Below are 25,838 nucleotides of genomic sequence, written 5' to 3' on the forward strand. Positions count from 1 at the left end.
TTTCTAACTGCTAGGTTGGCAGGAGCAGGGACCGAGCAACGGGAGCTCACCCCGTCGCGGGGATTCGAACCGCTGACCTTCTGATGGCAAGTCCTAGGCTCTGTGGTTTAACCCACAGTGCCACCCGCGTCCCGAGTTATACATAATATTAAAAAGCGGTAATACACCTTTCTTCAAATCTGGGTGAAACAATTTGACTTGAATCATATTTGTTGGGGTCGGGGAGGATGAATAGCACCAAATAAATCCACAAGATTCTCCATTTTGCTCTCCTTTCAAAATCCCAAACAAATTTTTTGGGATATATGCACACTAACAGGAAGAGTTTGGCCACCAAAATCCCCTGGTCCCTTCCCAGAAGCTAAGGGAGACCCATTCAGAAGGAACACAACAATGCACAGTGGGGGGGGGGGGTTGCATTCTTTTTACTTTTTAGGGAAGCTTTTAATGTTTGATGTATCACAGTATTTTAATATTCTTTTGGAAGCCGCCCAGAGTGGCTGGGGAAGCCCAGCCAGATGGGTGGGGTATAAATAATAAATTATTATTATTATTATTATTATTATTATTATTATTATTATTATTATTATTATTTTATTTAGTAAGACCTTCCGCCACAAAAAAAGGAAAGCAAAAAAACCCAAAACCCTGATATAATTTATAGTCTCTGCACTACAGTTCACACTTCCAAGTGGTGTATAAACTATGTTTTTGATCTCCAAAATCCTGCTTCTCACTCGGCACAGTGTTTTTTGTAGGTTGTTGGCACTAAGCCTGCATGACGGAGTCAATATCATGTCCAGTTTTCGGTTCTCAACCCTTTCCATTGTTACTTGAAACCAACGCGTAAAATCTTAAGCACAATTTGTTTGTAGCTTACAGAACCATTTTGTACAGCTGCTGTTCATTCATTTGCATTTTGGGTTGTTTTGGATTCCCCCCCCCACTTTCCACCCCCACCCCCACCCTACCCCATCTCTCTTACAGCTGAGCACACAGATATTAAGCCATGGAGATCTGCCCTCTGTGTACAGCGAGGCCAAACTGCTGGCGCACACATACCAGTCTGTCAAGCAGCAGCTGTTTAAAGCATTTCAGAAAGCCGGTCTGGGCACCTGGGTGAAAAAGCCCCCGGAGCAAGATCACTTCCCGCTAACTGTGTGAATCATTTGGCACTTCTGTGCCGTGACCCCATCAAGCTGACTGAAGATGGAGAGAAGGGGCAGGAGAGGACCGCAGGAGCTGGCTGCGTGACGGATGCTGTCCCAGACGTACCTCCGGTAGAAGCATCTCAATTTGGAAATCCTAACAATGCATTAAGTATAAGATTATGTTCTGATTAATGCACTGAACTTGACTTTAGGAAACTGCTTTTGCATACCCTTCTTCCCTCCTCAAGGATGTACAAAGCCCAGGTTACAAAAATGACCTTCACTGTTTGTTCCTTGTTTCGTAGCACATTACAGATCACTGTAATTATACAACTGGCACCTGCATTTCGGGCAACAGCAGGTCCCGCTTCTAGCTAAAACAAAAAAAAAGAAAAACCCTGCCGTGTTCCCCTTCATCGTTAGTGCAATAATTAACATTGGAGAATGAGAGGTTTTTCTAGGTAGCAAACACATGCAGGTAACTTTTAGAATCAGGACGCCACAGAAGGTCACCGTTTGCACTGAAACACAAGAGGAAAGCCCTCTCTCTGTGTTTGTTTGTGTGTGAGAGTGTGTGTGTGTGTATTTGTGTCTAAAGGGTTGGGATAATTCAAAGAGATAAAAATACAACAAATATTATGCCCCTGCATCTATGAACATAGGCTCGAAAGTGTGATCAGTGTCCACTAACATCTTAAAACCCAGCAGAGATGGGCAGAGTCATCTGTTATCAGGGAAAGGGGCTTCTGCTGGCCTGAACAGCAGCTCTGATCACCTTTCCAAGACGCAGAATAAAGTATGGCAAAAACAAGCAAACAAGCCTAGCAGTCCCTTTCTGCTGGATGAAGCTGTAGCATCTGCACAGACACAATTTCATGGAGGACAACATCCTGTGAACCAAACTCTCAGAAACATCCATAGCTCCCCAGTTCCCATAATTGTGCTGGCTGAAAAAAGAGACACCAGTGGTTCTTTCTCCATGTGAATACAGACCAAGTGCGTCACATGAAGTCATTTTGTGCCATGTGAAATAGTCGCATAAGTCAGGACACACTCTTTTCTGTAAATGTGCAAACTGGTCCCTAATTTGCCGGTACAGCAGTCCTCTGATACATGAGAAATGTTATTTAGGATGCCCAAAGAGAAACATTATAGAAAATCTAAGCAACTCCAGAATTAACCTCTACCCCAATTGTAGTTTTGTTTTTGGGTTTTGTTTTGTTTGTTTTTTTGTCTTTGCAAATGACAGGATTTGCGGGTATACCACCACTGTTTTGTTTTTAACCTTGTGGTTTTCATGAAATGTGTATATATTTAACAAGCTGCTACTTATCTGTGACCTGTCTTAGTGTCCTTTCTTAGAGCTATCCAATACTTTTCAAACACAAGCACATAGCTCATTCTCACTGCCCTCCCCCACTGAATTTCCTTTATGCTATACTTTCTTCCTTTTCGCCGGTAAAACTAGCCATATTCAGTAAATACATTAATGCATCGATGCCCAGGCAATAGTAATAGCTACACTATTTTGATGAAATTTTTATTTTTTAGATTATAAATTACAAGATGTATCTATAGTGTCTTGTACAAATGATATGATTGTGATAAACTAGAATTTTTAAAGATTAAAAATAAAAAGAACTCTTCCCCTTACAGAAATGTTTTCAAAAAATAATACATTCCATATTAACTACCAAAAAAAATTCCTTAGAGTAGAAATAGTAGAAGATCTGAATTGCTTTAATGAGTTAGGAATGGATACTAATGATATTTTAGGATAGAAAGTGCTCCATTTCTAAAATAAGATGTAACAGGCCTTAAGCCTTTCAAAAAGTCATTAATTTGGTCTGGAAAGCATTTTGCCCTTAATACCAGATTTGTGGGGTGCAGTAGGGAAAGAGAGATTTGGGTCAGAATCCAGAGAAACTGGTTACCTGGGTCTTTCCCCCCTTTTTTTGAAGATGGGGACAACATTTGCCCACCTCCAGTTTGCGGGGGCCTTGTCTGTTTTCCTAGAATTCTCAAAGATTATAGACGGAGACTATGGAATGAATGGAATTTCTCCAATGACCTGTGTCCTATGCAGCCTGACTTTATGCATGTTTGCTAGGAAGTAAACCCCATTGACCAGTGGTACTTTACTCCAAAGTGAGTGTGTGGAGGATTGCAGCCTGAACCCCACTGAATTGTAATAGGACTTTAGCGTCATTGAGGGCCTGTACATATTTGGGGAAATCACATGGTTAGGAAAGCATGTGGCTGCCACATGTTTGAATGTTCCCACTCATCCTGCAAATCCAAACCATACTAATTTTCTATGCAGGGAGATTAAAAAGCAAATGGGAAAAAGCAGAGCTGGGACCAGGTTTCCGGGAGCTCCTGGAAACAGCATTATTCCCCCTTCTCTTTCCTCATCAAACTGCACACCTCTCGACTCTTGACAATAATCCCCTATTGTGAAAGAAAACAAAATACTGGATTTTTGAAATTCCCAGGCAGAAATTAACCTATTTTCTATCTCTGAACTTCAAAGGATTTATGATGCTTTGCCATTCTAATGATATGTGGATCTTGTGAATAGTCTCTCATAGCCTGGGATGCCACATGTTCAACACAGTGCACAAGCCACTGAGAAATAAATGTCAATCTTGCCTGTTTTGTTCTTTCATCCCCTTTAGTTTTCACACACACAAAGTGTGTGTAAGGTGTAGAGCCCATCTTTTCCTGACATTTAAAGAGAACATCTGGGGGGGGGTGGGGAGGGAGTTTATTTGAAGTCCTAGCATATTACATTTCTCCATCAGGGTTTTCTGCTCAGAACGTGCCCATCTGTGCTGAGATATGAGCAGGCACTCAAGTCTTGGCCTTACAAGGCCGTAATAACTCTGTGTCACTGTTCTATCAAAGCAGCAGGTCAAACCAAGAACAGGAAAAAAGATTAAAGGATTCTCTCTGCTATTTTTTTTTTAAGCATGAAATTCAATTTCTCCCCCAAAAAAGACATTCACAATACAATAATTTGGCTCCAGCTCACCTATTAAGCAAGGGTACTTAAGTGTAGAAAAATGGCACAGTGAAGAAACTTTCATCACAGGGCTCCCATGCTGATGGAATGAAACGTTTCACATAAACACAAACACAGTGGGATGCACTGACCTGCCTCAGTCCATCAAAAACCCTCATAAAATTTTCAAAAAAGTTAAGTCACCACTGATGTGTAGTGCAGAATGAACATTCATCGAAGGAAAAGATTTGATGCTGTTATTACTGTTACATGTATGCCCATTCCTTTCCTCCAAAGAGATCAAGGTTCGGCATACATGGTTTTTCCTCTCCTCCTTTTGTTCTCACAACAACCCTGTGTGGTAGTTAGGCAGAGAGCTAGGCCCAAGGTCACCCAGTGAGTTTCATGACTGAGAGGGGATTTGACTCCTGATAACACCAGCTCTCTTAGTATGATAAACATGGAGCCTGGGGTGTAAGGTTCAAACAGGGGCCTTTTAAAGAACAGCCTGTATGCCAATCAGGATTGATATACTGCTTAATCACCCAAATCTCTTTGCATAACATATACATTAAAAATATAGATAAAATCGTTTTAGTCGCGACATGTCACTGTAAGGCATTACAAATAGACAACTTCCCAAATTAAAGAGATAAACATTAGACCTTCCAAGCAACAATTATGGTGAGGAGAAAGAACAAATATACAAAAAAGAAGGGGAAATCCTTCAGATTTGAACACTAAGCAAAGCAGAGAGTAAAGGAAAAATAGAACAGTGTCATTAAGACATACAAAGGGAGATTTCATTGCACTCTCTTATGCCTTAACAGATCATTGTAACAAAGGGAAGCAGGGAGAGAAAATAAAATATAAAGGGCTGTTTTTTCCCTAAAAGGATTTTCCAGCAAGAAGAAAGATCTGAAGTGATTTACCTCCCCCTCTTTATAAAGAACCCAAAGCTATTCCCCACACAGGCCAGCATATTGAAGGGCATTATAGATGTACTTAGTAGGTAGTGCAAAATAATTAAATATAAAGAAGCTGGAACTCTGCACATGCTTGAGCGCATACATGACAGTCCCATGACTGGCACAGCACAGCAAACAAAGCAGAATTCTAAACCCACTTCCTTTCCTTGCTCTTACCTTCGTAGAAGCTGGCTTTCATCCAGCACCTCACCCATACAATAGGACTTTCTGTTATAATGTGAATTTTGGTGAGTGCAAAGGGAACTATATCATATGAGGCCTGAAGAAAATCAGAGCTCTCAAATGTTTATCTGGCTCCAGCAAACTTCTGTGAAAAGTAGAGGTTTGAAACAGCCTCTGGATTTCTGCAGCACAGCCCCTTGCCCCAATTGGCCACCTACAAAAATGCCCCGTATAATATGCCCTGAAAAATATTTGTGGTGTTTTCCGAGTTTACTCACCCTTTGTGTTAATCTCCCACCCACCCACTCCTGGGATCTTCCCTGGGCAGAACAGCCCAATACTGCAGAAATAAGCAAATTGCCAAACCATCTCTTGTTGTTGAAGGCAAGGCAAAAGAAACAAACAATAAATGTGGCAAAATTCTGTGGGCTATGTTTGATAACTCCATTGAAAGCCCCGGAGGATTCTTTTTGTTTGACTCCACGGCCCCCCAAGTTCGATTCCCCTGTGCGATGCTCTGTTGACGCATTCTGACAAAACCCATCGCTCAGCACCCCCTCTGCATTTCCTGAAGCAAGGGAGAATGACTCGCGAGGATATTCTAAAGGGAAGACAGTGTACATATGTGAGCATGAGTGAATGGCAATACTGTACGAATGGATGTACATTTGTAAGATTTGTACAAACAGAATTAAATCTGAATTTACAGATGTGAATTTGCTGCTAAGTTCTGTAAATTGCACTTCAGTGATACCTGATAAGTGAATGTTTCTGTTATAAGTGAATAAAACGCCGAGGAAAAGAAATGCTCTCTCTCTCTCTCGTTGATCTTTCTTCATTCTGCCCAAAAACTAAGAGGATTTTACCGCACTAGCAACATCCCTGCCGTGTTTGAAAGACAGATGATCCAGGTCATACACAAACTCAGCTTGGTGCCACCACACCCCACCAAAAAAAGACACACACACACACACACACACACACACACACACACACACACAGGCCAAGCAGCGTGGAACAAAACCCCAGACAAGACGCAACATTCTGCTGCTACTTGATCATTCGTTCCAAGTGGCACCAGCTGAACAGTTGCAAGTGGGCACCATGCCCTGCAGAACTCGCTTCGATTTCTTGTGCAGGTCATCTTATCTTTTTAATAATATTTGTATCACTGAGGGACTCCTGTGGCATTTCACAATGATGTCATTTCCAAGTTCAAACTGATGACAACCAGGGTGGGAACCAAGGTTCATGGCAAAATTCTTTTGGTATATTTTATAAATTCAATAGTGGGGAGGATACTGTGTTGTGCTTGCCAATGAATATAGGCAATGCTATCAATTCAGGTCCATCGTTTGACTGCACGTCACAGTCACTTGAAGTCGGTTGGATCACGAGAGATACAGGCACACCTCTGTCAATCATCTCTTTTGGCCTTCCAGGTTTATTGGATTCCAAATCCATCAGTTCCAGCTAGCATGGCCAGGGATGATGGGCACTGTAGTCCAATAAAAAGGGAGCACTAGGGATGGAGAGGATTCGATTCAGTACGCATTTAAAGGCAACCCAGACTAATTCACACTATATAGATAGATGATAGAGATTAGATAGATAGATAGATAGATAGATAGATAGATAGATAGACAGACAGACAGACAGACAGACAGACACACACACACACACACACACATACATACATATACATGTGTGTGCGTGCACACGCTTTTTATTAGTTTTCTTACTTCACAAACACACACAAAAAGTTAACAAAAATAATAAAGTAAGAGGAAAAACATACATACATCCAAAAATACATAAGTTCTTACAAGAAATCTTATGCCACTATGTTCTTAATTCACACTTCCTGAAACAATACGAAAACCAAAACACAGCCCTCCTTTGAAAGTCACACTTCTCCAAAGTTTGAAATGCACTTCTTCAGCCAGGAAATGTGCACAGAAACACTTGTACTGGGGCAAAGTGTGCATAAACATGAATACATGTGTGAAAAAGAACATTTAAAATGAATTATATGATTGGAAATTGCTTTGCAAAATGTGTACATTGCCCAAAAGTGCATACAAACACGAAAATGCTGGTACATTTTCATGAGAATCTGCAAATTGATGTGCAAACGTGAAGAACCGTGTGGAAAATTTGCTTTAAATCCCATATGCGATGAGGGAGAGCGAAGATGAGTGTTCCAGCCCCCTGGCCCCATCACCCTCCATGAGTTCCTGTAAGAAGGAGCCTGCTCAGCTCACACAGAATCCCCACCCATTTTAGAACTCTGGAAAACTGGGTTCTAACATTTGCCAGGAGCTGCTGTTGTTTAGTCGTTTAGTCGTGTCTGACTCTTCGTGACCCCATGGACCAGAGCACGCCAGGCACTCCTGTCTTCCACTGCCTCCCGCAGTTTGGTCAAACTCATGCTGGTAGCTTCAATAACACTATCCAGCCATCTTGTCCTCTGTCGTCCCCTTCTCCTTGTGCCCTTCTACAGGAGCTGCTACATGGGTCAAAAAGGCTTCCTGCTGCAGAAGTAATCTCTCCAACTGATGGAGGGCACCAGGGCAGTGAAGGCGGGTCAAGACTAGTTTGCCCATCTCCATCTCCCTCATCAGGTTGGGGCGGAGGGGGGGTGGAGATATAAAAGGCCTAGACGGGTTTCTCTTGGATTTGTTCTTTTTTGCTCCTTCCCATTCACCACGCCTGTCACTAAGTTTCAACCACAGCCGAAGTTTCCGGCATTGCTCCTACGATTTAAAACTCTGGTTGCTTTTATTAGTATTCCACCCTACACAGCCCTTGACTAAGTACCCAGGAGCAGAATAAAGATTATATACAAACAATGAGAGCAGTCTGAGGAGACCTTCAGCTTTCCCTTCAACAGTTTGGTACAAGCTTGCTGCAGGCTGAAATCAAACAGAGGAGGACACTCAGACACTCAGGGCAGCAGAAGGGGAGGTCATCTACGTGTTTCAGTGGCAAGAAAGAGCCTGGTCTATTTTTAATCACAGAGATGTGTTGATGGATGGTTCTTTCCCATCATAGATCCTTTTATTCAAAGACAACAATGTTTCCTAGTTAAGGAATTCCTAACGTAGGCCTTCAGATATTCACACAGGATGGGAAGCTTTTTCTTACAAACTGTTCTTCCACCTAGAGGTGGCTGAGGGAAACCCAGCCAGATGGGTGGGGTAGAAATAATAAATTATTATTATTATTATTATTATTATTATTAATAATAATAAAATGTTACCCTAGGCACCCAGGGAACAATTGGCTTTTCATCTATTTAAATTGAAGGAGCATATTACAGTGGTACCTCACAAGACGAATGCCTTTCAAGACGAAAAACGCGCAAGACGAAAGAGTTTTCCGTTTTTTGAGTCGTTCCGCAAGACGAATTTCCCTATGGGCTTGCTTCGCAAGACGAAACGTCTTGCGAGTTCTTGCGAGTTTGTTTCCTTTTTCTTAAAGCCGCTAAGCCGTTAATAGCCGCTAAGCCGCTAATAGCCGCTAAGCCGCTAATAGCCATGCTTCGCAAGACGAAAAAACCGCAAGACGAAGAGACTCGCAGAACGGATTAATTTCGTCTTGCGAGGCACCACTGTACAATATAATTGTTCTATTATTGAAGGACATGCTTAACTGTTACATTGCAAATGGGCCTCTCGGAATGTTGCAGGAAGGAGGGAGGTTGCAGGAAGGAGGGAGAGAAGACCAAGACCTTATATGGTAATAGGAACTTATTATAAGTTTCCATTTCCCAGAAATCAGGTGACTTACAAGAAATCAGGTGACTTATAAGAGATCAGGTGGTATTCTATTTTGCAAATCTATATAAAGGGGCACACCCTGACTACTGTGTACAGGTTGCGTACTGATTGCCCTGTGCCTTTGTTCTGCATATGCACTTCAAATAAAAATCCTGTTAATAACCTGCAAGAGCGTTTTGCCGCTTTGTGTGAATCTGTGCTTCAGGGACCCAAAGAGCAGATATGTGTGGTCCTTCAAAATGAGGGGCTCTTAATTGCACCACACAGTTAAAGCAGCATTAGACCACTTTAACCAGTCATGCTCTCCCCCAAAGATTCATGGGAACTGTAGCTATTAAGAGTGCTGAGATAAATAAGCTCAAGCCTGCACCTCTAAAAAATTAAGAAGAAATGCTAAAGTAAGGTTTTTTTAAAAAAAAGATAAAGGACCCCTGGTTAAGTCCAGTCAAAGGCGACTATGGGGTTGCGACACTCATCTTGCTTTCAGGCCGAGGGAGCCGGCGTTTGTCCACAGACAGCTTTCCAGGTAATGTGGCCAGCATGACTAAACCGCTTCTGGAGCAATGGGACAACGTGACGGAAGCCAGAGCACACGGAAACACCGTTTACCTTCACGTCGGAACAGTACCTATTTATTTACTTGCACTGGCACATAGCTGTCAACTTTCAGATTTGAAAATAAGGGATCAGCAGCCTCGAAAATAAGGGATCAGCAGCCTCACCAGTCCCGGCGACAGTCTACAGGCTATCTAACAATCCGGGATAGCAGCGGGAAACGATGCTGGAATAAGGGAATTTCCCGCAAAAAAGGGAAGGTTGACAGCTATGCACTGGCGTGCTTTTGAACTGCTAAGTTAGAAGGAGCTGGGACAGAGCAACAGTAGCTCACCATGTCGTGGAGATTTGAACCGCCGACCTTCTGATCGGCAAGCCCAAGAGGCTCAGTGGTTTAGACTACTTTGCTACCCACATCCCCCCCCCAAATGCCAAAGTGCCCTGTGAAAGACTCAGAAAAACAGAAGCCTCTTCTGAAGGGGGAGAAAACTATGCAGCAATTGGAGTACCGTCTCAGCACAGCACTAAGCATAAATCAAGCTTTTATGGAGAGAGACTGTTGGTTCAGCTACCTCTGTATTCTCTAATGCAGGCTTCACCAACCTGGTGCCCTTCGGATGTTTGCTGGGGCTGATGGGAGATGCAGTGCAAACATCAGGAGGATACCTGGTTGGTGAAGTATGGTCTAGGGCAGTGTTTCCCAACCACTGTTCCGCGGCACACTAGTGTGCCGCGAGATGTTGCCTGGTGTGCCGCGAGATGTTGCCTGGAGGGAGGCGGGCGAGTCGGGCGACGAGAGGCGGGGCGGCGGCGGCGGCGGCGAGGAGAGGCCGCCCAGCGCGGGGCTCTCGCCGTCTGCCTGCCTGGCTGCCTGCGAGCTCGGCGGGCAGCGCCTCCGTCCGCAGCGCCCGCCTCGCGGCTCTCATTCCCTGCCCCTGCCAAAGCTCACCCAGCCAAGCCGCGCTCTCCTTCCTGCCTCGCTCTGCTGCCTCCTCCCCCCCCCCCAAAGCTTGGAGGTTCCCCGGCAAGGGGGAGGGGGAAAAATTGAAACTTACACTTTCGTGCGTCCCTCCCGGCGTGACGCTGCGCGCTGACGTCACGGGGCTGTAATGGTGGTGTGCCCCGAGATTTTTTTCATCAAACAAGTGTGCCTTTGCCCAAAAAAGGTTGGGAAACACTGGTCTAGGGACTGGCAGTGCCTTTCACATGATTACATTTAAATATGAATAGCAAATGCTGTTCCATTGTGATACAGTACTCCCCTGAAGAAAATACTGGGCTAGAGCTGTTGCTGATTTGCAGGTAGCATTCAATCGCATGCCAGCCAATTCTGGATGTGCAGTTGAAGCAGTTTTCCGCACACTGGTGCAACAAACACACTAATAAATAAATACTGGACGTTTTACAATAAGGAAAGTGCCAGGAAAATGTACTGGAAGGTGTGGCCTAACAATTGCTTGATGCAATGTTATGTAACCTGCTCAAGAAACAATTTCAGAGGAGTTTGCTCAAGAAATAAACAATATCATATAAACTCCTTGCAAACTTCGAACAAAGAAATCCCAATGAATGTTCAATAAATGGGCCATCTGGAAGCAACCCTTTGAATTGCTTTCTGTTTGTTTTGGGCTTTAGCCATATTGCTACCTTCCCCACCCCCCACCGCCAAAAAAAAAAGGCTGCACAGTACATTCATTTATTTGTGGATAGTATATATGTGACTATTTTTAAATCCAGTTTCTTTGAAAGATCATACGAGATCTGTATTTAACTCACACTTTGCAGATATGGATTGCTTTGCTGTGTGTATCCTTTGTGTTTGTTGGAATAAACTCTGCAATATATTGTCTTAACTGAGGGTTTCACTGCATGTCTGTTTCTCAGTTAAAATAAACAAGTCCTTCTGTTGCAGTTAAGGCTTGATGGACATGCCTCTGTACTGGATAAACGACATGTCACTAGGAAAAAACACTTTTTAAGCCCTTTGATTCATGGCTGCTTTGGAATGCCTTGAATCAGACCACTTGCTTTGCTTTCAAGAAGGGCTAACAGAAGAGGAAAGGGGAGAGGGAGAATTTCAAAATTACGCACACTAATGTGCAGCGCTTTCAGAGATCCAGAGAAACCAAATTTCACACTTACACTCCCTAGACTTGGCTGAGAGTTTCAAGCATCAAAACTCTAAAGTTTCACTGACAAGACTTCAGTGAAATTCAAGTTTTAATAACCTAAACTTTTGCAAACAAACAGCCATCAGAAAGATCAATGGCTGCAGTCTTGTCTGTGCCTATGCTTTTGAACAATGCAAAGTTATGCTGGAAAATGGAGCCCAGGTGGATGGCTTCCCCCTATTTGCCCTATTCTGCTGCTGCCACATCACAAACCAGTTTGTATCCTGGCAAATCAACGGGATGTATCGGATCATATTGCCAGAATGAAAATACAGTGGTACCTCGGGTTAAGTACTTAATTCGTTCCAGAGGTCCGTTCTTAACCTGAAACTGTTCTTAACCTGAAGCACCACTTTAGCTAATGGGGCCTCCTGCTGCCGCTGGAGCACGATTTCTGTTCTCATCCTGAAGCAAAGCTCTTAACCTGAAGCATTATTTCTGGGTTAGCGGAGTCTGTAACCTGAAGCGTCTGTAACCTGAAGTGTATGTAACCTGAGGTACCACTGTACTACTATTTGTATTCATAAGAACCACACTACAGTGAAAGCTTGGGTTGCGAACGTGATCCGTGCGGGAGGCACGTTCACAACCCACAGCGCCGCGTCTGCACGTGCACGGGTTGCAATTCAGTGCTTCTGCGCAGTGCAAAGCGCGATTTAGTGCTTCTGCGCATGCGTGAGCGACGAAACCTGGAAGTAACCCATTCCAGTACTTCTGGGTTTTAGCGCATCCATAACCAGAAAACGTGCAACCTGAAGCATCTGCAACCCAAGGTATGACTCTACTAATGAAAAAAGCAGCATCAGAAAGAATCATAAACTAGAGCTTGGCTCGCATTTATTTCGACGTTCACACACCACATACATGCCTGGTTCACAAGACACACCAAGCGAAACCATGGCTTAGCTAAACCGTGCAAACATGGGTGCATTTGGAGAGGTGCTCACAACTGCTGTGCTCCTCCCTGGTCATTTTTGCTGCTGCCCACAGCTTAGCCAAGAACGAACCTTGGCTACAACTTCCAGTTAGTAAGTAAGTAATTTTTTATTTATACCCCGGCCAAGACTGGGCGCAGGGCAGCTAACATCAAATTTCAAATACATTAAAACACAATCAAACAATTGATTAAAATACAGCTTAAAAATTAGAATCAGGATAAAATTAAATGATTGCCCACGAATTACAACCATAGGGGTCAGGAACCTCAAGTATTCATCAGGGCCAGCTATCCATGTTGGTCCCACATGAGCTGATAAAAGGGCCAAAGAGGTAGCTTACAGGGTCCCATAGAGGGGGGTCAAACTGGGCCCGGACCGAAGGCCAGGAGGAACAACTCCGTCTTGCAGGCCCTGCAGAAGGATGTCAAGTCCTGCAGGGCCTTGTTCTCCTGTGATAGAGTGTTCTACCAGGCTGGGGCCAAAGCCGAAAAGGCCTTGGCCCTGGTTGAGGCCAGTTTAACCTCCTTGAGGCCCAGGACCTCCAACTAACTAACAGTTAGCGCAGAGAGAGGTTACCCACTGGCCCCAGCTTGGACAACTTGTTAAGCCAAAGATCACAAGTCCTAGAAAGCCATTCAGTTTGTACATCACCACCACAACTATGTTTCCTTGTAGGCCACTTTCGCACAAAACTGCTCAAAGCAGCTCACAACTTATGAAATGGACAACAGCATTTCAAAAAACACAGTAAGTACGATTTAAAATAACCATAGGAAGCTGAATAACTTGTTATTGTCAGATAAGCAAGGGGTTTCCAGGGTCTCAGACAGAAGCCTTTCCCCATTGGAGAACCCCAGGACCTTCTGAAAGCAAATCGCAGGCAGTGCCACTGAGCTACAACCCTTTTTCATGTTAATAAGTTAATACATCATTTTTTAAAAAATCAGCCCAAGCAACATTATATAAAACAAGACAAACCAACTGAATTTAACAGCTTCCAAGTATACACGAGAGATAATAAAGCCTAACACTAAGAAAACAAGGCCAAAACAGAACTCACAAGAATGGTTAGCTATGCATTGCCATTAAGAGGCTTTGCCTCACGAAAAACAGACACCAATCGGAATAAAATTTGCATATGGTAATTATATGTACAGGTGCAAATTTAGAAATAATAATTATCAATAAATTAGAAATGAATAATGCTCACCATAGTGGAGGAGGAACCAGGTGCGTCTGCTAAGTCTGCTGACCTTCTGCTGCAGCTTCAAGACTCCTGTTATCCCTTTTTATTGCTCCTTATCTTCAAAGTAGATTTGGGCTGGGCAGCCTTCAAAATAGCTGTGTTCTGTGAAGTAGGACACACAATCCACCCAACTGCACCAGCAGTCGGCTGTTAGTCCTGGAGGTCCTGCTCCCTGCCTTGCAAGCCTTTCTCCACCTGGCCTGGGAGGGCGGGGCCCAGACTGACTCCAGCTGCAAAAGCTGAAGCTGCTAAACAGACTCTTGGGGATTGTTGTTGTTGTTAGTGATACAAATTTTCCTGAATCTTTATTTCAGCTTATTTATGATTGATGTGGAAATTGTTTGGTTTGGTGTTGTGCTTTTTGATGTTTCATTCATTGTTTAGGTCCATTTTTGTTACGTTTGTAATAATAAAAAAAAACATGTTGTGAGGCCCCTTGAGCACAGCTTTACTTAGAGAAAGGCGACATACAAGTAAAATCATGTCTGTATGTGCTTCCAGGAGTCTGGGGAAAAGACTTGCCCTCCTTGCCCTCCCCAACATTTGCCTTTTGCTGCTGTCAGCCTCCTCTGGAGTAAGTTACAGTGGTGCCCCGCAAGACGAATGCCTCGCAAGACGGAAAACTCGCTAGACGAAAGAGTTTTCCGTTTTGGAGGTGCTTCGCAAAACAAATTTCCTATGGGCTTGCTTCGCAAGACGACAATGTCTTGCGAGTACCTGCTGGTTTTTTTTTCCTTTCTCCCCCCCCCCCCTTTTTCTAAGCCGCTAAGCCGCTTATCAGCTGATCTGATCAGCAGATAAGCCGCTAAAAGCCGCTAATAGCGCTAATCCGCTATTCCGTCAATGGGCTTGCTTCGCAAGACGAAAAAACCGCTAGACGAAGACAAACACAGAACGGATTCTTTTCGTCTTGCGAGGCACCACTGTATATGGGAGCAAACTGCACCTCATCTAGCCTGTATGCCAGTTGTCTGTCATCTACCTTGTATTTGGGCCAGACTCCTTGGAGTGCAGCAAACTGTTCTCTGTGTGTTAAAATTGTTCATTTTTGTCATTTTTTAATCTGTTTTTATTTGTCTCTCCAATGCTCTGTACTGCAGTGTTTTGAATGTTAGCTGTAAGCCACTTTGGGCACAGCTGACTGTGCAAAAGCAGCCTATTAAGTAAAGCTACCAAATCACACAAGATGGCAGCCACAGCTCTCCCTCAGTTCCTTCAACCAGCTGCTGCCCTGAAGGTCAAGACTTCCACTCCTCCTTCAGACATGCACAGCATTGTCTTCTAGGCAGCAGGCTTTCTGAGGCTCTAGTCTAGAGCATGATGGGAAATATCTTCCAGCCTGAGGGCAACCTTCCATTGAAGTGGTGGGAAATATCTTCCAGCCTGAGGGCAACCTTCCATTGAAGTGGTGGGAAATATCTTCCAGCCTGAGGGCAACCTTCCATTGAAGTGGTGGGAGGAGCCAGAGGCAAAAGAGGGCGGGGCAGTGAAGGTGAATTTCAGCTTTGTACAGCAGGCTAGTCTCTACTTCAACGACACATACCCCTCTCAGCTCTTCAGCCATGCAAGGAAAGAGGCATTATCAGAGTACAAGGACAAATTCCAGCCAGGCAAAAACACTTGGGGGATGTGGCAGTGCAGTATGGCCCGGGGAGAGTTTTATGGACCGAAGAGAAAGGCCTGGTGGGCTGCTTTTTGGCTGCTGTACCTAAGGTTTCTCAGCCCTGCAGTTGCCCAAATCACTTTTCTTTATTCTCAGCAAGGAACTTTTCAGTGGTCCTTAGGGTTCATCTATGCTCTTGGATTTATCACCTATCCCGACATGCCAAAAAAGTTGCACAGCAGCTGTAGTCTCGTGGGTATTTTTTTATATTATGTTTCTTTTTTTTAAAGAAAAAAGAAGAGCAAAAAATACAAATCAGTTGTTCGGATGAAGCATATGGATGACTTCTGTATTTCTAAATCTCATTTTCTTGAAAGATAAACACCAGATTTGTATTTGAATCACACTTGGCAGGCAAGCACCCACCCACACAGGGAAAAGCTCTCACATGGGGGAGCTGCCACACTACTTCCAACACAGAAGACTGGCTGGTGTAAGCAATGGGCTACCATATGTGGATCTGCTTCCAGGAATGAAGGAAGACTTTGTTGTGTCTGTATTCTTAAGCAAACTGGCCTAATTTTCCCCTCCTGGACTTGAAAGCAATTATCCTTTGAATTTTGCACTTCTCTGAATTTTGGCCATGAAGTTGTTGGCTCAAATAATGTACCAAAATGCATTAAGGGTATGCACTGTTTAGGGTATGTTTAAAAAATACATTGAAATAAAATGTGCTTTTAGGTAATCATTTTGCGATAAAATAAGCACATACTTAAATATGAATTTTCATACAGGGTGTTTTTTAAAATGTGGAAATGCAAAGGAACTGACTTATGAATGAATGCATACATTTAAAGCACTGTGATGCCACTTTAAAAAGCCATGGCTTCTCTCGGAGAATTCCTGGAGCTGTGATTCACTAAGCGTGCTGAGAGTTGTTAGGAAGCTCCTATCATTCCCCAACCCTCCAAGCTGCAATTCTCTCCAAAGTGGGGTTGATTGTTAAACCACTCTGAAATTGTAGCTCTGGGAGGACATCCTAACCACTCTCAGCACCCATAACAAACTACAGCTCCCAGAATTCTTTGAGGGGAGCCATGCCTGCTTAAAGAGGTATCGTAGTTTTTTGAATATATGCCACTTAAAATGACATCCCTCCAGCAACCTCTTCCCATCTCCCAGCCATTCCATCAAACTACAGGACAGGTGGAGCAACAGGGCTTCATGGGTTCTCCATTAGCTCTGCTTGAAAGCCAGGTTCACCAGGTTTCTCCAGCAGGTTTTGGCTCCTCCTGCCCTTCAAATCCTTCCATTCCATTTAGTCATTACAAGAAGCTTGTAATTACGGCTGAGTTTGCTGTTTTCCTCCTCCCTCCCATTGCCTTTTCCCTTTGTAATGTTTATTTTGTATTACAACCCTAAGGGCAGGGGCTGCCTTTATCAGTGATACTTGTAAGCTGCTCTAGGAGCCTTTTTTGTCTGAAGAATGAGATTTTTTTTCATTTAAAAAATGCTTTACACCAACAAATAAGTGTAGAGATCACTTCCACCTTGTTGGGACATCATCCTGTTGTACTTCTGGGTCCCCTCCTCACCCACAGCCTGCTCTGCATCCTTTGCTGCCTTTGTTTAATAATAATAATAATAATAATAATAATAATAAATTATTTATACCCCGCCCTCCCCAGCCGAAGCAGGGCTCAGAGCGGCTAACAACAGTAAAATAATACAGCATTCTAAAATCAATTCATTATAAAATCAGGTCAAATCAAATTAATGGCAACCATTGGGCTAGAGTTCTGTGAAGAATTACCAAAGGAGGGGGTCAGGCTGTGCTTTGGCAGAACAGCTCTGTCTTGCAGCCCCTGCAGAAAGATGTCAAGTCCCGCAGGGCCCTAGTCTCTTCTGACAGAGCGTTCCACCAGATCAGAGCCACAGCCCAAAATTCCCTGGCTCTGGTTGAGGCCAGCCTAACCTCTCTGTGGCCTGGGACCTCCAAGATGTTTTTGTTTGAAGACCATAAGGTCCTCTGCGGGACATACCAGGAGAGGCGGTCCCGTAGGTTCCCTCCCCATGTTGCTCATAATACGTACGTCATGGACTAAAGTGGCACACTCCTGAATTTTTCCACGTGCCCAAATAGACACAGGTGTTAAGTCTTTGTGCCTTTATGGTTTTCATCACGGAAGTGAATAGCCACCATCTCCTTTAAAAATAAGGAATGTTTTGCTACATTTGCTACTGTCTCACAAGCCCCTCATATATGCTTGCAATTCAGCAACGGGTGAAACATCTTGTTGGCCTGAGGCTCTGAAAGATAAGTAATGCGGCCTTGGAGAATGGGGATTAATAATCACCAACTTCCCTTTCCTGAAATAGTTCTGCATGAATACCCTGCTCATGCTAGCTTCCCAGGTAATTAAATCCAGCGTTGGTGCAGTTTATGTGCTCTTTTATCAACACTCTTCATGACCCTGGCTGCTTCCATTAGGCCATTTATGATCTTGTTTCCCTGTCCCGCCATGAGAAAGCTATCAGCCATTTGCTTGTGCCAGTAAACTTTCAGGCCTCTAATAATGTTGACAGACAAAACCCTGCTAAACATGATGTTGAGATAAAATGGTGATTGACAAGGTTCATATATGCTGGTTTTATAGGGGAGTAATGAACATATCATTTGTCACTAGTGTGCAAAACTCTCTTGCACTCCAGGCATTGGCTGGGCTACTATGACACCATAGCATGTTTATGTACATTCACACTGGGTGTTAAGGGAGGGGTAGTATCTCTGGTGGAGGACACACCATGCTCCTTCTGGGTACTTTATCCACCTTTGGTCGCCACCCTGCACTCAGCTCTCACCTGTGGCTCCTAGAAGCTGTCAGCATGTGACAGCAGCAACACACCAGGAACAGCTCAAGTGGCCGGCTAAACCAGGTGATGGGTCTCAAACCTTCAGTGAGTTAGGGACTTAGGGAGTTAGGAGCCAGTGCGGTGTAGTGGTTAAGAGCAGTAGACTCGTAATCTGGTGAACCGGGTTCGCGTCTCCACTCCTCCACATGCAGCTGCTGGGCTAGTCCTTGGGCCAGTCACACTTCTCTGAAGTCTCTCAGCCTCACTCACCTCACAGAGTGTTTGTTGTGAGGGAGGAAGGGAAAGGAGAATGTTAGCCACTTTGAGACTCCTTCGGGTAGTGATAAAGCGGGATATCAAATCCAAACTCTTCTTTGGGAGGCGTTGCCTCAAAATGGCTTCTCCTGAGCCAGTGTGGTGTAGTGGTTAAGAGCGGTAGTGACGTAATCTGGGAAACCGGGTTCGTGTCTCCGCTCCTCCACCTGCAGCTGCTGGGTGACCTTGGGCCAGTCACACTTCTCTGAAGTCTCTCAGCCTCACTCACCTCACAGAGTGTTTGTTGTGAGGGAGGAAGGGAAAAGAGAATGTTAGCCACTTTGAGACTCCTTCGGGTAGTGATAAAGCGGGATATCAAATCCAAACTCTTCTCATCTTCTTTTAATAATAATAATAATAATAATTATTATTATTATTATTATTATTATTTATTTATTTATACCCCACCCATCTGGCTGGGTTTCTTCCAACAGAATATTAATAATAAAAAAGCAATGAAACATCAAGCATTAAAAACTTTCCTAAACAGGACTGCCTTCAGATGTCTTCTAAAAGTCAGATAGTTGTTTATTTATTTGACATCTGGTGGGAGGGTGTTCCACAGGGCGGCCACCACTACCGAGAAGGCCCTCTGTCTGGTTCCCTGTAGCTTCACTTCTCGCAGTGAGGGAACCACCAGAAGGCCCTCGGAGCTGGACCTCAGTGACTTCCCCTGCATGTGAAGACAGGCTCCAGTGGATTGAACAGATGAGACCCATAGTCTAACAGCCAAGAAGGTGCTTTCTGCACGTGCTGCAGAGGGAACTGAGGGGCAGAGGGGACTCATCCACCTGGAAAGGTAGCCCATCTAGGAGAAGAGAAACTCTGATCCTAAACCTCTGCTGCCTTGTGGGGTACATTCGGGAGAAGAATAGGCTAAGGAGTAAACCCTGCACAAATCCAGATTGGAGTCCCCAAGACTGTTGGATGGCATTTTGTATGCCTCCTTCTGGCAACTTCTGCAGCCAAGCTGGTGCCAAGTATATTGTTCTGCTTTCCATTAGACCACATCAGCAAGACCGAGAGGGGGGTCTTGTTGTCTGAGCAGCCCAGGACCTCCATACACATTGCCCAGGCTTGTGCCCCGGGGAAGTCACTTTTGTGCTGCTAACGCAGCAGTCTGACTTTGCGCCTGGAGACGCACTCCATTGTGTCTCGAAACAGACAGGTGCCAACAACAGCAAGAAAACTGCCAAAGAGGAAGGTTCAATCACATAGCAGGGGCGGCCTGTGCTCATCCTGCTTCCTTACACCATTATGATTTTCAGCGCCAGAGAGGGGGCACGTTATAGGGTCAGGCTTCAGCAAGCTCTTCAACGTAACGTTCCTCTGGCCACCCTCAGCTGATCTTCATGGGGGAAGGCGCAAGTCCAATCCATGGCTGTCAACCTTCCCTTTTTTTGCGGGAAATTCCCTTATTCCAGCGCCGTTTCCCGCTGCTTCCCGCTGCTATCCCAGATTGCTAGCTATCCCATAGACTGTTCCTGGGACAGGTGAGGCTGCTGATCCCTTATTTTCGAGGCTGCTGGTCCCTTATTTTCAAATCTGAAAGTTGACAGCTATGGTCCAATCCCTGGCTTCTCCTGATAAGGTAGGAAATGCTTCTATCTGAAACCCTGGAGAACCACTGCCTAGATGTATCAGTGGCCTGATTCAGTATAAGGCAGCTTCCTATGGAGGTGACATAAGACATTTAGTCCCTGGCCTTGGCAAGGAGGCAACGAACACCGAGAATCCGTGCTGGAACCGGCCAAGTTTCTTACTCCGATCTGAATTATTAACAGAACCAACATTTTAGCTCCAGGCTTCTAATGTATATATCAATAAGCACACAGACGCACAAATAGAAAGTTCTGCCGATTCAGACTCTCCATCTGTGCACAGAATACAGATGGATTGTTTTCCGTCGCAGTTTCCTGTCAGAGCTGCCGCTACTTCAAAAAGGCTCTGGGAATGGCTGAGGTCCAGATGAAGCCTCGCGTTTCAGGGCAAAATGCTGTTTGGAGATCTCCAGGGCAGATCTCGAATCCGGCTTCTTGTGTTCTTACATGCTTGCTGGGCCTCTCAGGCCTGCGGGGGGATGCGAGGGCGTGTTGTCGAGCTCAGCGCATTGTTCCAAGAACAGAATGTTACCTTGCAGCAGTCTGCCCTACAAAAGGATTCAGAGCCGGAGGAATCCCAGCCTCACGCAGCTCATTTAGATGGGCTAAGATAAAGCAAAGGCATCTGATCCTTGAGCTAATGTGAAGCTATACAACTTAGGGCATAGGTCCCCCATCCAATGAAATGGGATTGGCTTTGGAGAATACTCAGCGTATTGACTGGTACTGTTTCCATACTTCTGCTGAGATGCAACTTTCATGTCTGAAGCACACCCAGGCTAGGCGCCTAACTTGGGAGACAGGATAGCAGCCTTCAAAGGATCCCACAGATGAGAAGACTCAAGTTCAGGAGTAAACATGCATGCTCTCTTTAGCCGATTGTGCCTTAAAATGCTGAGAAAGGGATATAGCTCAGTGGCAGAACTCTTGCAGGAAAGAGCCTGTGTCTTAATTGCCCCCCAAAACTGTGCTTGGCCTTCAGTGTCAAGTGCAAGACTGTGCTGAGTGCTGCTAGAGCTCCGTGTGCAAAATGGAGGCAGAGATGCTCCTCCTTCACAATTGCAAACAGCTGTTGGTTATTTTACCAATACAGATATTTGGCTAATAAACAGCCCAGTAGGTGTCTGCCTATGTTGGCAGTTGGCAAATACATTAGGCGCATTAGCATGCATGCACATCACTTGCTCCTCTCAAGCCATGAAGGCAAGAGTGTCTCCCAGTTGTAGTTGGTGTACATCAAGGTTTGTGCCTGCCACTGTGGTTGCAAGAGCCTGCAACTTACACAATTCACCGGCAGTGTGAAGCTAAAGGAGCCTAATATTCATCATGTATCAGATGCCTGGGTACATGGGTAGCAGTGGGAGCTGCACAGGTCAACATCAAGCCGCCCTCCCCACCATAGCTGTCAACTTACAGATTTGGAAATAAGGGACCAGCAGCCTCGAAAATAAGGGATCAGCAGCCAAAATAAGGGATTTTCCGGGCACAGGTATGTTCAACTTCTGAGCCCCTCCAAGCCAAAGGCAGAAAGCCCAGCCAGCAGCCAAATGAAGCCTCATCAATAAGGAACAGCAGTGGGACATGGCACTGGGATAAGGGACTGTCCCGCCAAATAAGGGACGCTTGACAGCTATGCTCCCCACCCAAAAAACCCCAAAACCCTATATTTTTGATAGTGTACTGCATTGTCCCATTTCAGAGTGAGAAATGCCGGTTTGCTTAGGGTTGGAATTCCACACTGAGCAGGAAATCCGAGTCACTGTGAACAGCTACTGTGAGACTTTAAGGGCGAAGTGAGCTTTGTGTGGCTGCCAACGTTGCGAAAGTCTCGATAGTGGAAATTAATTGCCAGCTGTTACTGGAAGCTCATCATCACCTCTTTCACCTTCACGGTCCTCACCTCCTATTTTCTCCAGCGCTTTCCCTTGCACTCTCCAGACATCTTCTTGGACGTCACCTACAAGCAGCCCTCGGAACAAGCAAATATTTTACAGCCCAGCAAGCAAGCGTCAAGAGCTGCAGCTCATCCAGACTCCGCCGTCTTCAGGTCTGGAGATGTCAATGCTTGTGTCGGGTTTTTTGCATTAAATATAGCGCCGGTCAAGGTTTTCTTAGGAGCAAACTCCAGAGTTGTCGGCCGAGAGGCTGGAACATATTTTGCCACACAACACAACCCCTTTCTAAGCAGCCAGACTAACACTGTGCACACACCATACATTTAAGGAAATCTCTCCCTGCCCCAAAGAAAAAAAATCACAGGAAGTATAGTTTGCGAAGGGTGCTGAGAATTGTTGCTCTGTGGTGGGTGAACTACAGTTCCCAGAATTCTCAGTAGGGCTGCTTTAAAAGTATGATGTGCGAGGAGTCTAAGAGTGAGTGGGCCACAGTCTAAGCATATCCACACTACAGATGTGACAGTCACTCTCTCTTCTGAGGGCATCTTTGGAACTGTGATTCTGTGAAGGGGCTAGAGGTCTCCTGGAGGAGACTCTCTTTTTGGGGGAGGGAAATTATTAAGTAGTGGGTTGACATAGCAGCCGGCACAGCGATTTCTTCAAGTAGCTCTTTTATTAAGATAAGCTGGAATAGAACTGACTGCGAACAGCTCAGCCGGCCTGTATTTATAGGCAGCCGGCTGTCAACATTGTAACCACAACAGCTCAGAGTTCCCGCCTAAACTAACTGCCGCGGACCTGAGTGAAAACTATCTACAGACCTGAGTGAAAACTATATACAGTATCCCCCTGTTGGCCCAGGGTGAAAATACACTACATAACACCCCTCCCCACCGAGATAAGGCGTTAGTTACAATCGTAATGGTTTCCTTATATACAGCACTACGCGTAATGGTTCAATTAGGCACAAAAGCATATCGTTTACATTTCCCATACTTAGACCAACAGTGATACCTGTCCAACAACGTAGTCCTTTAAATGAGTTGGCCGCTTGGAAACTCTGCCAGACCGCCGGGGACTGGTAGCCAAGTCCGGAGGGCCACACAGTTCTCGCTGAGGCTGTGGTGCGACCCTAGGTGGCGTTGGAACCAACTCCCCTGGATCCGCTGCTGTGGGTGGAGCCTCCGCAAGTGGAGTGGTCTGAGTCTGTTCTGAGACGGCTTGGTTCGGCTCCACGCTGGCAGTTTGCGAGGGAGGTGTAGGTGGGGCCTCGCCATCTGTACGTGTCTCTTCTGGAGCCGCAAGCGCAGTTGGGGGCACCTCGGTAGTGTCTAAGTCGCCAACCCTGCGCCTAAGCTGGTCTATGTGCCGTCGCCACAAACGTCCGTCTTCGAGTGCCACCTGGTACGAGCGAGGTCCAGTGACTCCCACTACTGTGGCTGGCACCCAAGGGATGTCCCCCACATAGTTCCGGGCAAAGACCTGGTTTCCTGGGACAAATGACCGTGGTGCGTTGGCACAGCCTGGGGGTTCAGCCACGGCAAAGTCTGGGTGTAGCCGGTCGAGCGGTGACCTGAGGCGGCGGCCCATAAGCAGTTCAGCAGGACTTCTCCCTGTGGCTGCATGAGGCGTGATGTGTTGCACGAACAAGTATTCGGCGACCCGCTCATGCCAGTCTCCCCGGTCCAGGCGCACCAGTGCCTCTTTTGTCGAGCGCACCATTCTTTCCGCTTGCCCGTTGCTGGATGGATGAAAAGGTGCCGTTAGGGCATGGCGGATGCCCAGTCCCAAAAGATACCGCTCAAACGTGCCTGACGTGAACTGCGGTCCGTTGTCAGAGACAAGGACATCAGGACACCCATGCGTTGCAAACAGGCCTCGCAGCACCCGGATGACAGCTTCGGTAGTGGTGGAGGGCATCAGGGTGACCTCCAGCCATTTGGAATAGGCGTCCACCACTACCATAAAGGTCCGGCCGTGAAAAGGGCCAGCCAGATCGATGTGTACCCTCGACCAGGGTGTCTTTGGCGTCTCCCAGGTGTGTCCTTTAGCTGCCGGTGGTGCAGGCCTCAACTCTTGGCACGCTTGACAGGCGGATACCCAGGCAGTGATGGCATCGTCCATATTAGGCCACCAGACGTAACACCGAGCCAACGCCTTCATTTTGACAATTCCCGGGTGGCCAACGTGCAGAGCCTCCAGGACGCGCTGACGGAGTCCCTGGGGAATCACGACGCGGTCTCCCCACAGCAGACAGCCGCGATGAGCTGAGAGTTCATGTTGTCTGGTTGCGAAGGGCTGGAACTCCGATGCAAAAGGCCCTTGTGGCCACCCCCTCCACACCCAGTTGAGCACCCGGCTGATGGTGCGATCCTGGGCAGACGCGGAGGCCACAGCGGCAGCCGATACAGGCGCTGCCGGAAGATCCTCAATCAGAAGGAGCGATGAAGCTGTAGCCGGGTCTTCCACAAATGCTGGAAGAGGGCAACGGCTGAGGGCATCGGCATGGCCCATCGATTTTCCCGGGCGATGGATGAGCCGGTAGTGGTAGGCAGCCAGGAAAACAGTCCATCGCAGCATGCGCGGTGAGAGGACCGGTGGAGTCGGACGATCACCGGCGAGGAGGCCCAGGAGTGGCTTGTGGTCAGTGATGAGGTCAAAAGTCCTGCCATAGAGGTATTCATGGAACCTCTTCACTCCAGCCACAAGTGCCAATGCCTCCTTGTCGAGCTGGCTGTAATTCCGTTCCGTCGGAGATAGTGTCCTGGAAAAGTAGGCGAGCGGTGCTTCTCTTCCATCTGGGAAACGGTGACTAAGGACAGCACCGATGCCAAAAGGTGAGGCGTCGCAGGCAAGGACCAGCGGCCTGGATTCACTGTACTGTACCAGTACACTGTCTGAAGAAAGGAGAGCCTTGACTGCGTTGAAGGCCGCCGTCTCTCGATGACCCCAGGCCCAAGGCGTCTTAGTGCTAAGGAGTCGGTGAAGAGGCTCTGCCACAGTGGCTTTGTGGGGCAGGAACATGTTATAAAAGTTCAGCAGCCCCAGGAATGCCTGCAACTCCGTTTTGTCCTTTGGGGTGGGGGCCTGCTGGATAGCGCGGATCTTGGATGTGGTTGGATGAAGGCCGGAGGCATCGATAAGATAGCCCAGGAACTCTACCTGTGGAACGGCAATCAGGCACTTCTCCCTCTTTACCTTGAGCCTGGCCTCCTGGAACCTGGTCAGCACGGCACGGAGGCGCTCGAACAGCTGCTGGTGTGATTCTGCAGACACCAAGACGTCATCAAAATATGGTACCACGCCCGGAAGCCCTTGCAGGAGACGCTCCATAAGGCTTTGGAAGATGCCAGGAGCCACACTCACCCCGAACTGCAACCGGCGGCAACGGAATGCCCCCCGGTGGATGACGATCGTCTGGGCTTCAGCAGTGGCATCATCGACTGGCAGTTGTTGATAGGCTTGGGCAAGGTCCAGCTTAGCGAAGACCTTACCCTCACCCAGGGAATGCAGCAGGTGTTGGACCACAGGAACCGGATAAGCGTGCTGCTGAAGTGCCTTGTTGATTGTGCA

General features: G+C 46.1%; 1 protein-coding gene and 1 long non-coding RNA gene across 9 annotated transcripts in view; one reads left to right on the forward strand and one right to left on the reverse strand.

Moving 5' to 3' along the window:
- Window positions 1-6,112, forward strand: part of ADARB2 (adenosine deaminase RNA specific B2 (inactive)) — a 390,457-nt gene extending 384,345 nt beyond the window's left edge. For all 8 annotated transcript variants that reach the window (XM_081163583.1, XM_081163586.1, XM_081163584.1 and 5 more), the window contains one exon: window positions 988-6,112. In XM_081163583.1, coding sequence (XP_081019709.1) covers window positions 988-1,164 — 177 coding nt within the window. In that variant the 3' untranslated portion in view covers window positions 1,165-6,112. The remainder of the gene's footprint in view (window positions 1-987) is intronic.
- The window catches only part of LOC308569812, a 116,587-nt gene extending 98,190 nt beyond the window's left edge, over window positions 1-18,397 (reverse strand). The window contains exon 1 of the long non-coding RNA XR_014000878.1: window positions 18,364-18,397. This is a non-coding gene — a long non-coding RNA (uncharacterized lncRNA). The remainder of the gene's footprint in view (window positions 1-18,363) is intronic.
- Window positions 18,398-25,838: the final 7,441 nt, after the last annotated feature.

Source organism: Podarcis bocagei (assembly GCF_964188305.1).
Source record: "Podarcis bocagei genome assembly, chromosome: 12".
Taxonomy (NCBI): domain Eukaryota; kingdom Metazoa; phylum Chordata; class Lepidosauria; order Squamata; family Lacertidae; genus Podarcis; species Podarcis bocagei.